Below are 13,873 nucleotides of genomic sequence, written 5' to 3'. Positions count from 1 at the left end.
CTGTGTCCCAACATTTTAATATTACTCCCAAAGGGCTGCCTGGTGGTATTTCTGGCAACCTACTTGTCTTGTCTTTATTTTCCCGGTCTCCTTGTGGACCAAATGAACTTGAACCTCTTCGTGGGTCCTTGGGACTCAGAATCTTACTCCCTTTTGTCCCATTTTTACCTCAAGGGACTGTCTTGAGGTGTTTGTACTCCCCGATGTGTTCCGTCCGAGCCCCTGCCTCTCCTTGTGTCAGGATGGACTGGAACCCGCCTCTACCTGGGCTGGGATGGGAAAAGCAGCTTTTCCCTTTTCCCTCCGTGACTGGTGTGTTGCAATCTGCTTTTCTTTTCCTCCCCCTTCCCCCTCTCCCCGGGTCCCGCCTCTTCCAGGACTAGGATGGGAAGGACCCAGCCTCTACCTGGGCTAGGACAAGAAAAGCAGTCTCTCCCTTTGTGCTCACTCGCTTCGTCCGGTCCCCGGCCAGGTCCCTCGCGGGATGCTGGAAACGCGGATAGAAGGACTCCACTCTCGCTTCGCAGCAAAGGCCACGTCTCATTCAGGCAAGCACACAGTCATCCCCACCAAACCACACAGATACTCACAGTCCGATGCTCCTGTCTGGCTCTTCGTGCACGAGAATTCCAGGTGATTTTGCCACGGTCTCCCGGGGAGATTTTCCTTGCTCAGTCTCTATGGTGCGGGACGTCGATGGGTTTCGAGAATCACTGACGAACCGGGGCCACAGCAGTGGGGCGCCTCCCCGAAATCGCAGTGCCTCTCAGGGCTCCAAGGACGTCCCGGGTTTCGGCACCAAATTGTTATAAATGAGAGACAAAAGTCTCGATTTTCAGCAAAATTTAGATTGCTTTATTTGATATAGAAAGAGCAAGCAGCGCTGGGGAACGTGAGGGGTCACCGCCCACTCCACGCTCCACCCAACCTTGGGTTGCAGCCTCTTCTTATACTGTGGGTTCTCATTGTAGTCAATAATTTTTGGTTTTTTGTTGTCATAAGCAGTGGTGGTTGAATAAACATCCTTACACAAATTCACAAAGCCTTTGGGTGATAATCAGTCACAGATAGCCATCCGGTCCTTGTAGATAACCACCAGAGAAGTTCTGGGAGTCTGGTCCTTGAGATAAGCAGTATTGATTAGACAGAAGCAGGAAGGGCTTTTTGGGAAGTCTGATTTTGTAAGGTGGTAGCTGATACAACTCATTTGGAAAACATAACATAACATATTATATAATGTAACATAATACAACATAATATGACATAACAAGGTGATTTTAAACAGAATTATTTTATCATATAATTTCCATTATCTAATGTCTATGCTTCACTTCAGAGCTTAGTCTTCTGGTTTATACAAACCCCAATGCTTTTGTGATTAACACGAATCTTTTATCAATTATCACATCAGTCAAATCCAAAACAGTGGGAACATTCTGACAAGTCTCCGAGAAAATCCTAATGTATTCAACACTAATGCTCCGAAGAAGATCAGATCTTAATCTGTAAACACATTCCTGGTAGTCAGAGGCCATCTCACTAGTAGAGTGGAGAAGATTCCTGCAGATGCAAGAGCCTCCTTGGTTTCATGTGAATCTTTCCCACTGCAAAGCGTGGGGGGTTCCCCACTGGAACAGGGACAGCGTTCTGGGAACTGACTGTAGGCTGAACACAAGTGGCTCCAGGACACTTCCTGCTGGGACACTTGCCTCTGGGAACAGCTTCTTGGAGATGGCTGGGCTCCCCTTTTTACTTCCAGGCATTTTCTGTCCATCTGCATCCTCAGGGATGAGGCTGTTTGTCTCATAGCCGTGGCTCTGAGGGAGCAGGGACGCCTGTCCAAAGGGCTGCCTCCCTCTGCACTCTGGCTGCTCTCACCCAGGCTCTGGCAGGGGTGAAGGCTCTTGCAGAAATATCCCAAGGCTGGAGATCTTCCTCACCCTGCTCCTCCACTGCTGATACCACAGAGTTCCCTGCACATAGGAACATCACCTTTTCTTCTGGAGGAACCTGTTCCAGCACAACACCCAAGGGTCTTCTCCTGTGGCACCACCACAGCATCCTTAAAGCTGTGGACTAGCAAGTGACAGCTCCTGGAAATTGCTGCTGTGTGTCTGGCTGTAGGAAACCCCCTCTAGAACGCCCTTGGTGTCTATTTTGGCTTTCTGGACTTTCCTGGCCAATCTGCATTGATTGCCAGGGAAAATCGCGAGGGTGCGGCGTGAGCAGCGGCCGAAAGCGCTGAGCGGGGCCATCAAACCCAGCCCAGCAACTCCCGGCGTTCGCCAGCCCAGAGGTGGCGCGGGCAGCGCGGCCGAGGGTGGAGAACCAGCCCGGCTGTGCGGGAGGGCTCTCACGTGGGAATGTGGTTCTCTAAGAAGGCCATAACTAAATGCTTGCATGGGGATTTTGGCTTCTGGAGCAGTGGGGTAGGGCTGTGGTTGGTTCCTACCCCTCCATCCCAGGATGATGTAAGGGGTGAGGGATGCCATGTGTGCTGTGCACTGGCAGTGATCCTCAGGAAATCTTATGAATCCTCTCTTTTAAACTAGTCAAGCTCCTGGAAAAGATGGGTCCAAAAAAAACGTGCTCAGTTTTGTGCCCTCCTGCCCTTGTGGGGTGAGGGGCAGGAGGCAGAGGTCCAGCTTGGTCTCTGTTTGACCTTTCCTTTGAGACAACACTGTCTGCTCCCAGCACAAAGGCACAGAGGGTGCTCTTTGCCCCCACCAGTGGGAAGTAGCTCTGCTGACGCCACCGAGAGTGCTAGAAGATGAGTCAGTGAACTAAACAGTTGAATATTGCCTAGAGGGGGGTAGCAGGCAGTAGATGTGCCACCATTCTCTTTCCAGGACCCCACTGGGAGTACTAGAACAGAGGTCTGTGAGGCTGAGAGGTTGAATATTGCCTGGGAGGGTGGCACTGGATGTGACTCGTCTCATGTGGGCACTGGCCTGGCCTTTCCTGTTTGTGCAGAACAAGCTCACTGTTCACCGCGGGTGTTCTGTTTCCAGCACAGATTCTCTGCGTGTTGTTTGCACTGGGAGGGAGATTTCTAGGTTGTCTTTTGTTTCTTCATTAAAGGCGAATGATGGTGGGCAGAGCTCTGCAGAGAGTGAGATAAAGAAAGGAACAGGGTTGGTTGCCCCTAAGAACATGAGAGGAGAGGAACAGTCCCATTGTCCCCCCCTGAGCCTCGCCAGAGTGAAATAACTAAGAAATTGTCCCCAAAGACCGGGTTTTGTGAAGCCTTGTGCTGCCTGCAGGAATGCGGGACCTGTCTTCGAGTATGTGTCTGGGGGAGGGTTGTGAAGTAAGAAGAACTTCTAGTGACATATTTTAACTAATTGTAGGCATGAACTGTGCCACAATGTCCCAGCCATACTCCCCTCTCCTGTCCCCATCCCCACCGTGTCATGACCCCACAGAGAGACCCACAGGGGGGTCGGGGCCAGGAGGGCTCTAGAAAAGTGCAGTGCACACGTGTGCCAGTGTGCAGAGCTCTGTGTGCACACACAGACACCGAAGTGCACACGTGTGTCAGTGTGCACAGCTGCACACACGGATATTTTCTAGCGTGTCCAGATGTAAGAGTGCCCGTCCTGCTTTGCACAGTGTCCATGTGTGCGGGTGTGCACAGCACTGTTCACATCTGTGCACTGCTGTGTACACGTGTGTGGAGTCTGTGCACAGCTCTGTGCTTGTAGGTGTGCACAGCTCCGCAAGGGTGAGCACGGCTCTGTGTGGGACATCCGTGTGTCAATGACACTGCACGTATTCGTGTGCACGAGCTCTCTAAGGACAACAGGTCTTGTGCCTGTGGGCAGGTGAGCATTAGTGGAGACTGTGCCTAGGTGGGTGTGTGTGTAGCACGGATGTGCTGGGGTGGGGGTGTGTGTGTGTGTGTCTGTGTGTCTGTGTGTCTGTGTGTCTGTGTGTGCCCGTCTGTAAGAGCCAAAACGAGCTATGTGGGGCTCCAGACGGCTCTTTAAAATGCTGGTTTTTGTATCCAGATGATACCGCAATTCACAGGTCGTGGAGCCTTTTCAGCCACAGCTGTAGGTTCGTCTGAAGCTTCTCTAGTTCTGGTTACACTGCATTCTATACTTTCCATTACAGAGCATCCTTTACTGTTACCTATAGCCTATCCTTACTACTAACATTACCATATTCATGTTACTATTGTCCAATCACCAAAGGTTAGTATGACACACTTTAAGCTCGAAGTACTTTTTCAGTTTTCTTGCATTGGAAAATTCTGAGATCTTTTCTCTACTTGCCACGCCAGCTTTCTTGTTTGTCTGTGAAAATCTTTTTGCTTGTTAAGAACATCTTTTGTTTGAGATGGATTTATCCTTTGCTCTAAGTCACACAAGCCCCGTCCCCCTCGCTCGCTCTTTGTCTCCTGGTGGCGGCGGCCCCGGGGCCGGGCTCTCCCCGGCTCTGCCCAATCAGCGCGCGAATTCGAGGAGTGACAGCGGAACCAGCCAATCGCCGCGAGGGGCGGGCTCTGCACGCGGCACGGACTCTGCTCCCTTTGCCCGAGCTCCGCCATTTCTCGGAAACCTCGCTTGAGGAGCGGGCAGGAGGCCAAGGAACCGCTGCTGCCCTGAACCGCCGGGAGCTCGGGGTGAGCGGGAGCTGAGGGCGCTGGGAGCTGGGGGTGAGTCCGGGATGGAGCCCAGACCCACCTGCAGCCTCGGCAGGAGCCGGTGCCGGAGCAGCGCTGGCTCGTCCCGGTTGCTGTGGGTAGCACAGAGGTAGCTGCCCTTGTCTCTGGGGCTCTACGGGATAATTCACGTGGCGAGAGGTTTGTGTGCACAAAAGAGACAGAGGAGTCCTGTAAAAGTCACTTTATTCATGAACAAGGGGAGAGGCCATGCGGCATTTGCCATGCGGTCTCTAAAACGCAGCCGCCTTTTTATCCTCATTTTCCCGGCCGGATCTCCCTCTCCCTTTCCCCACTGCCTGAGGTACTTGGAGGGTTCAGACTTCGCGATCCGCCTACTTCATGCCCTCGTTAATATGCACCCCTCCTTTTGTATAACATCCGATATTCCCGGCTCTGTTAAGTGTTTCTCCTTCTCGAAGTTCAGGAATTGAGAAGGATCTTGGCTGAGCAGTTGTCCGTACCAATTAATTTTCTGAAAATGATGGTTTGTCTTGTTACTTCCTTTTGTACAAATTCCTGGCCCTGTCTCCAGGCACATTCATCTTACTCTGTTCAAACCCTCTTCTCATTTTCTCAATAATTATCTTTACTAACTTTATTACCATTGACTTAGTCTCTTTTCCTGGATCCTCTTTGATTTTGGGATTATTCTCAGTGACCTCATTCCCTGTCCTTTTGTAGCCGTTTCTGGATCAGGAGGCCTGGCTGCCACCTGCGTCCCCTTGCTCACCTGCTGAATGAGCTGCACTCAGTGCATGGTAAAAAGATGAGAGTTGCTGCAGCACATCAGAGGAGGAGCAGCATTCGTTTAACCCATGGTCTGCCAGGGAACCACGAAAACGTGTCCCGTTCCCATCCTTTCTACATTTGGATTGGAATATGAGCTGTTTTCTTCTTTCCTTTGTTATCTGTTTCACCACTTTTTGGTTATCATCTGTTTGCAAATAGCAGTTTCAATCATTTAATTTTCCACAAACTCCTCTCCTTCTTTTAATAGATAATCTGATTCTATCCCATGGTGACATGTCTCATTGTTCATTTCCTTGGATTGGTGGGCAGTAAAGTCAGGAGCTGGAGCTGTCTGTTTAGTTATTATTTCGAGGACAGTTTTTAACCTAATTATGCCACTCAAATTATGGATGGATTTTTTTTGTCTCCTGGTACGAAATCATTAGGGCTTCCAGGGGCTGGTCCGTGGTGTTGTAGGATTTGTTCTGGTGGCCGTTCATCTTTTTCCCATTTTTGGGTGCTCCCTCCAGCCAGGGCTGCATCAATTGACCACTTTTCTCTAAATAATCATCAAATACTTGGATTCCCAACTGATTTCTCTGAACAGTGACAGCACATGTTGGACTGGGGAGAGGGATTATTCCCCCCTCCCACATTTTTCATGAAGTTTTCACAACGTTTTCCTTTGCTGTTTCTCTTTGCGGCTTAACCAATTTCTGTTGCAGTTAGATATCCTCACTATGGGCTCTGCCTTTAGTTGTGCAAATTCCATCTGTGCAAGCAGGCAGAGCTTGGGGTGAGGGGCAGAGGAAATCAGCGAAATTCCTCTCCCAGGGAACAAGACCCTGGTACATGGTGCACACTTTGCCCTAGCTGTGTTAATTTGCATTTCTAAAGCTCCTCTCCTGGCTGTGCCTGGATCCAATGCTTCTATTCCAGAGCAGTCATTGGGTGATCCACAAGTGCACCCCCCACAATCTGCATTATTTTTTGCCATTTTTTTTTTCCTTTTTAACAATATTTCTTAAATGTTTATGCATTGAAGCATCACCTTTAAAGCTTTTCTGGTATTGCAAAATCCACCCTAAACGTGAACATGGAAAAACCCATATGGAAATGTTGCCATCATTAAGAGCCATTCAAAAATATACACAAAAATTTCCAATGCAATCAAGATTTTCCTACTTCTTCTCCAAGGAGTAAAAATTGCTTGTCACATCCTTGGCCCAAACCTAACTGACAACACAAAAGTAGGATTATTCTCCACTAGATGGAGAATTACCAGGGTAAAAAATTTCACACACCAATTCCAAGGGAGATAATGGAATATCTGCCCTGGATCTGGCACTTTTTCTGGCCAAAGCCAATGGCAAAAGCCGTAGCCATGGCATCTTGGCTTCTATCACCAGCTTCCAAAGGTGTTTCTTTATTTCCTGTTTGTTCTTTCAACCTGACCTGAGCTCTGGGGGTGCAAGGGCTTGTGAAGGTCCCATTGTATTCCTAAAGCAGCCATGGATGCACGTGGGAGGAGCAGGTGGGATTGTGCAGGAGAAAGAGGAATAATAGGAGGAAGAGTAGGGACACAGGAGTAGGAAGAGAAGAAACAGGAAGGAGCACAAGGTTCCCCCCTCCCTGTATCTGCAGCCTCTCCCCAGGCCTCAGGAGCATTGTCCCCATCACATGCAGCAGGTGACCGGAGAGGGGGATCCATGATTTTCACATGGGTTAATCTTGGTATTTCTGAGCTTTATTTGGCTAAATGTTGGTGCTTTGGTTTTTTGCAGCAGTTGAATCTTTCTATTTTGGAGAGGGTTTTGGCTAAATCTTGGTGTTTGTGGGGGTTTTGATCTGCGTCATGATGTTTGGAGGATTTTTGGTTTGAATCTTGGTGTTTTGGAGGTTCTTACAGACACAAGATGCCCAATGAGTTCCTGAGTTGCACTTGGACAAGGAGGAACACCCAGCCCAACACACTCTTCTCTTGTTTTTTCCCCAAACCAGGATTTGTCATTCCCAAGGCATTGGCAGATGGAGGAGGAAAAGCCCCGGAGATCCCTCTTGAGGAGGGGCTGCAAACCCAGCCCAGGGAGCTGTGAGGAGGAAAGACCCTCCCTGAGCCAGGAAGGCGGCCGGAGATCCAGGCAGAGCTCAGAGCTGGTGGAGAAGCCTCCTGGAGGGGAGAAGCCCCACGAGTGCTCGGAATGTGGGAAGGGTTTCAGGTACAGCTCCCAGCTGATCCAGCACCAGAGGATCCACACTGGCGAAAAGCCCTATGAGTGTGGGGAATGTGGGAAGGGATTCATCAACAGCTCCAGCCTGATCCGGCACCAGAGAGTCCACACTGGGGAAAAGCCCTATGAGTGTGGGGATTGTGGGAAGAGCTTCAGGAACAGCTCCAACCTGCGCCAGCACCAGATGATCCACACTGGGGAAAAGCCTTACGAGTGTGGGGAATGTGGGAAGGGATTCAGAGACAGCTTCTGCCTGATCCGGCACCAGATGATCCACACAGAGGAAGGGCCCTACGAGTGTGGGGAATGTGGGAAGAGCTTCACCGACAACTCCAGCCTGATCCGGCACCAGGTGATCCACACTGGGGAAAAGCCCTACCAGTGTGGGCAATGTGGGAAGAGTTTCAACTACAGCTCCAGCCTGATCCGGCACCAGGTGATCCACACAGGGGAAGGGCCCTACAGCTGCTTGGAATGTGGGAAGAGCTTTGGGTGGAGCTCCAGCCTGAGAAAACACCGGCGCACCCACACTGGGGAGAGGCCCTACGAGTGTCTCAAGTGTGGGAAGAGGTTTCAGAGAAGCTCCACTCTCGTCAGACATGAGCGGATTCACACAGATGAGAGGCCCTTCCGCTGCCCCGACTGCGGAAAGAGATTCAACCGCAACTCCACCCTCACTCTCCACCGGCGCATCCACACTGGGGAGAGGCCCTACAAGTGTCCCAAGTGTGGGAAGAGGTTTCAGACCACCTTTAATCTCCTCGTACATGAGCGGATTCACACAGAGGAGAGGCCATTCTCCTGCCCTGACTGCGGGAAGGGATTCAAGCAGAACTCCCATCTCACTGTCCACCGGCGCATCCACACTGGGGAGAGGCCCTACGAGTGTCCTGAGTGTGGGAAGAGCTTCTCCAGGAGCTCAACCTTGACCCAACACCAACGGAGTCACCACTAAGGGAAGCCCTGTGAGTGCCCCGAGTGTGGGAAGAGCTTCGTGCTCTGCTCCAGCTCCATCCCCCATGGGAGGATCGGTGTTGGATGATCCCCAGTGACCCCCGTTGGGCAGAGCTCTGGTGATCCCTGTTGGATAGGGGAAAGGTGTTGGAGAGATTTCTTTCCCTTCTCCTTGTGCTGCTGTGATTTGGTTATAATAAATTCCCTCGCTGTGCCCAGGCTGGCTCTGTTGTTCCCGTGCCGGTGCTCGGGGCGGGATCTCTCCTGTTCCTTCTCTCAACTCCCGGGGCTGTCCTCAGCCAATCAGAGAATGCGATGAAGAAGATTCAGCCAATGAGAGAGAGCAGCTGTGATGACTCACCGGTTGCCGGGCAGACTCACAGCACCCAGTGTTCCCCACCTGGGCAGGTGTAAGGGTCGGTCCGAAATTCCCCTCGATTTTGCCTCCCGACCGTCGCAAGGAGACCTCGAGGACCCCACCCAGGCTGACTCTGGACAATGGTTTACTGGCCGGGCCAAGGTGGATGCTCGTGACTGTGTGCTGGTGTATTGTGTTCACTGGACTGTGCTGTTGTGGCACCAACCAGAGACTGTGTTGTACCAACTGGGGACTGCTTGTCCGTACTTGTCTCCTGCAGCACCACACAATGGTCCATAAAACTTCCCACCTCTTGGCCAGAGGCCACTCGCTTTGGAGAAGGGCTATAAAAGAGCGACCCTCTGGGAAAGACCCTTTGAGATCTCTCCACTGATGAAGACCCCCTGGAGAAGACCCCTGAGATCTCCCCACGGACGAAGACTCGTCTATCGGATGACCTGTGAGGACGCCCGTCTCGTCTGTTGGTAGCTATTCTCCCATCCCTTCCTTTCCTTCCCCTTTCCCTATACTTTGTTTCCTATACCTCTCCCCTTTACCGTAACTGAATTGTTGGCATTTGATGAAATGCATTGCTGTTGTTGAATAAACTGATTTTCTGCTGTTGAATAAACTGATTTTGTCCCCTGCATTTTGCCTGTTTGCACCTTTGAGATCAAAAGAACCATCACGACCCCCACTCTGCATTAATAGCGGATGGTGACAGCAGGGTCTGCAGCGGCTGCTGGGACAGGAGCTTTGTGGGCAGAGAAAAGGGGGTAACACTGAGCCAGGGTTCCCCAGGGGGAGCACACAGGCTCTGGAGGAGGGGGCCCACGACTCGTTAGGACCCCCTCTCACCTTCTTGCACAGGTAGAAGCCGAACTCCAGTGCCAGGAAGATGAAGCCCAGCACGGAGTCCCCAATCCCAATCAGCACCTTGGTGTCGACGGTGTCTGGCAACATCTCTGGGGGTTCACAAGGGTCAGAACCCCCCCAGACCTGTCACAGATACCCGAAACCCCTCTAAGCACCCTCCCAATTGCCTCCAGCCCACGTAGGACCCCTTAAAATCTCCTCCCAGTCTCTTTCCAGCACGACCAACCTCATTCCAACCCCTGCTTTTCCATTCCTGATCTTCCATCCCCTCCAGGCTCACTCAAATCCCTCCCAGTTACACCCAGCATCCCCAGACTCCCTCCCAGTGCCCACCAGGACCCCCGGAACCCCATCCCACCCTCCCCAACATCCTTCAGACTCCTCAGCCATTCTAGAACCCCCAGCCTTACTCCCAGTTTAAACCAGGCTATCTTAAACTCTCTCCCAGTTACTCCCAGCACACCTCAATTCCCCTACCAGTCCCCCCAATACCTCCCTCACTCTCCCCACACTGTGGGGTCCGGGCCGTGCCCCAGTGCCGGCTCAGGGGGTGCTCCAGGCTGACGAGCTCCACCTGGAGCTGGAGCTGACCCCGTGCCGGGGGGGGGTTTCCAGCAGCACCAGGAGCTGGTAGAAATCCAGTCTCTGTTGGGGACCAGGTCGGTGGCCACCACGTGTCCCGAGAGCTCCTGCTGGTCCTGGAACCAGCTCAGCTGGATGTCGGCAGGGTAGAAACCCATCAGGGAGCAGAGCAGGCAGCCGGGGCCAGCGACCCCATCCCCAACAAAGCTCCCACTCCAGCTCTGTCCCTGCCTGGGACTTGCCCACAGCTCCCCAAGGCCCTTGTCCCCATACAGGGTCTCTGCAATGCCCTGGCCTTTGCCCAAGCCAGCACTGGCCCTGAGCAGGATGTGCCCATCCCAAGGAATATGGGGAAGTTGGCACTTCTCCTAGAGCAGCCATTGGGATCTAATTGGACAAACAGAGGTGCCCAGTCAGGGGAGGGATGTTGGTCCTGTCAGAATCTCTGATAAGCCCTGTTTACCCAGGGCCTGAAGCACCAGGAAGACATTCAGACATCTTGGGCATCCAAGAAGTGAAAATCCCCTGAGAAGTGGTTCCTGAGAGCTGTCCATGGCTGTGATTCCCCCGCTGCCTGTTTTCTCCCAGAGCTTTCCCCGTGGGACAGCCCAGAGCTGTGGAAATAATGGGTGGTGTGGATGTGGGAAGTGCCACACCTGAGCAATTCCTCAAGCTTCAGCCTTGTCTTGAGGTGATCATTTCCCAGTTCTCTCCAGTGTCTCCAGTGCCTGGAGATTCAAATCACCTGGCTATTTCCCAGGTTCATGACACCTCTGTCCTATCATATCCCAATTTTCCAATATTCCGGAGTCTCGTTGTCCCAAGAAGAGGGGGTCAGTCCATCTCCTGTTTCTCCGTGGGGCAGGAGGATGAACAGTGGCAATTCTGCTCAGACCCACTGGGTGAGTGGCTGGGGTCAGCTCTGGGGTGTCTGGAAGGAAAAACCCTTGGAGGGGAGGGGTACCGGGAGATGGGGGGTGTGGGGCTGGGGGCTGTTGGAGGATGGATTGTGTTGGAGTGGGGGTGTCCCCACAGGGTCCCCAGCTGCCTTTGGATCCCTGCCTGCCCCCCTCGGCCCCCCGGGTGCCCGGTCCCCTCCAGGGGCAGCTGCCCCGTGCAGGAAGCTGCAGGGATGCGGGGAGCGGGGCTGGATCCGTGCCACAGCCGGGATGGACTCTGTGCCAGGGCTGGGCTTGTGGCCAGGGCTGGGGGCTGTGCCAAGCCGGGCTTTGGCCTGGGGGCTGTCAGGGAGGGCGCAGGGAGGAGTCCCGGCAGGGATAAAGGTGCTCCTGCCCTGCTGCAGCCTCAGCCAGCACTGCCCAGTGCGAGAGGAAGATGAAGGTGGCTGTGCTCAGCGTGGCCCTGCTCTTCTCCATCCTGCTGTGCCCCCCGGCACAGGCCAAGGTGAGGCACCAGACAAACGCTGTCCCCACACCCTGCCCTTTGTCCCCTCCCATCCACCCTTTCGGTTTCTTCAGGAATTCCGTCCCTGCTTCCTCCTCTGTGTCCTCTCCAGGGTCCCCAAACGCCTCCCACTGACCATTCCCGAGGCCTTTCCTTCCATGTCTCCTCCCGTGAATCCTTTGCCTTTCTTCCTGCTCACTGCAGCGGGTTCCCCTTCAACAGTTCCCCGAGTCACCCCCCACCCTTCCCAAATCCTCACTCGGTCCTGTCGCTTTTGTCCCCACCCATCCTCGTTCTTCTGTCCCCACCCAGCCCCTCCCTTGCATTCCCATGTCCCTACCCTGCAATTCCTTTCTCCTCCCCTGTACCTCACACCGAGCCCCTTCCCCAGACCCAGCCCAGTCCCTTGATCCCTCCATTGACCCCAGTTCAGTGTCTTTGGCTCTCCCTCCACCTCAAACAGATCTCCTTGGAGGCCCTGAATTCCCACCCCATCACCTCCACCCTGCTCCCTGTCCCCCCACAGCCCCACTGGATCTAATCCAGGTTAAACTTTTGTTCTTGATTCCCAGGCGCTCCTGGAAGGAACCCAAGATGATCTGCGGGAGGTGAGTGGGGTGCTGGGATTGGAGGGCATTCCCTCTGGGAATTTGGGGGCAGTTGTGTCCTCCCATCCTTTGCTGGCACCGGGTCCATCCCAGTGCCCAGCGAGGTCTCCTGGTCTCTCTGCAGATTGATGTAGAAGATGTCGTGATCCTGGAGACGCCTCTGGTGGGTACCACGAGTTCTGGCAGTGTCAGACCCTCCCCTTGCATGGCCACCACACCCCAGACCATCCCAGTTTGTCCCAGAATAGCCCAGTGCACCCCTACTGACACCCCAGACAACTCCCCTGCCCCACAGATCCTCCCCAGAGCGCCCCTTTCCCAGGCCCCCATTGCATTCCCATCCCTGTTCCCCCAGCACCCCCCTGGGTGACCCAGGACGCAGCCCCTGCCCCAGCTGTGCCTCTTGGCAGGACCCCAGGGCTTCTGGCCAGGAGCACAGCAGCTCCTGCCCCCCATTTCCCCCCACAGGCCCCTTCCCCAATGACCCCTGTTCTTTTCCCCACCTCCCAGTGCAGCCCAGTGCCCCCAGTGTGTCTCTAATGCTGTGTTTGTCCCCAGCCCCCTCTTGTTGAGAAGCTGGAGGCTGTTCTGCGGCAGAAGCGCCTGGCTGCCTCTCTGGGTGTCTAGGTGAGCCGTGCCTGCAGGGAGAGGGGTGGGGACAGGGCCCCTCTCATTTCCCAGTGGGCACCAGAGGTCACCTTCTGGGTTTTGATTTTTAGGATTGCAAGCTGTGGGGACACCATTGTCCTGATCCCCTCTGGTGGCATGAGGAGATGATCATCCCTGGAGGAACCTCCTGAACCCTTTGAGCCCTGGGCCATTTCCCCTGAATAATCAATAAACCCTTTGAGCAAAGCTTTGCTCTATGTCCGTGTGTATTTTACAAACAAAAACCGCCCAAATCTCCAAGAGGTTTCCCCCAGAGGTGTTGTCTTGTCCCTGTGTCCATCTGCACATCCTGTCACTCTGTCACTGTCACCTCCCCACATCTCTGACCCTGCTGGCACCTCCCAGATTGGCACTGAACTCCTCCCTCCCACTCCCCACCATCAGGAATGACCATGGGAGGGAGCTCAGACCAGGAGCACCCAGGCCAGGCATGGATAAGGAGCACCTGGCAGAGGCAGGGAGAATCCCCCATTCCAGGGGGTTGTGGGGTGCAAGGGGGGCACCTGTGTCCCCTCCCAGCCCCAGGGCTACAAACCAGGGAGGAGATGCCTCTGCTGCCTCAGCTCAATCCCTTCCCTCTGGCCAAGTCTCCAGCTGCAGCACAACCTCTAGAGGAGACTTTCCACAAGGAAGACAGAAGGAAGGAATTGTTTCTTCCCTCTCCCTCATCCCTCCCCCTCCTGCTGATTTTCTTGTCATCTCTTATCAAAACCAACAGAAAAGCGTCTGCAATGAGGTGTTTCTGAGGGTGAGTTCCTAAACAAGGCCAAAGGAAGGATTTCAGCCAGGGCAA

At 53.6% G+C, this 13,873-nt stretch overlaps 1 protein-coding gene across 1 annotated transcript; it reads left to right on the top strand.

Moving 5' to 3' along the window:
* The first annotated feature begins 4,548 nt into the window (after nt 1-4,548).
* LOC148218126 (uncharacterized) lies at nt 4,549-9,589 on the top strand. Its single transcript, XM_088158206.1, has 2 exons — nt 4,549-4,627; nt 7,400-9,589. Exon 2 carries the CDS (start codon nt 7,427-7,429, stop codon nt 8,582-8,584), a length of 1,158 nt encoding a protein of 385 aa, XP_088014332.1. The 5' UTR covers nt 4,549-4,627; nt 7,400-7,426; the 3' UTR covers nt 8,585-9,589.
* The last annotated feature ends 4,284 nt before the right edge of the window (nt 9,590-13,873 follow it).

The sequence above is a fragment of the Sturnus vulgaris genome, unplaced genomic scaffold (genome assembly GCF_052056855.1).
Source record: "Sturnus vulgaris isolate bStuVul1 unplaced genomic scaffold, bStuVul1.hap1 Scaffold_195, whole genome shotgun sequence".
Taxonomy (NCBI): Eukaryota; Metazoa; Chordata; class Aves; order Passeriformes; family Sturnidae; genus Sturnus; species Sturnus vulgaris.
This window is presented reverse-complemented; position numbering and strand designations above follow the sequence as displayed.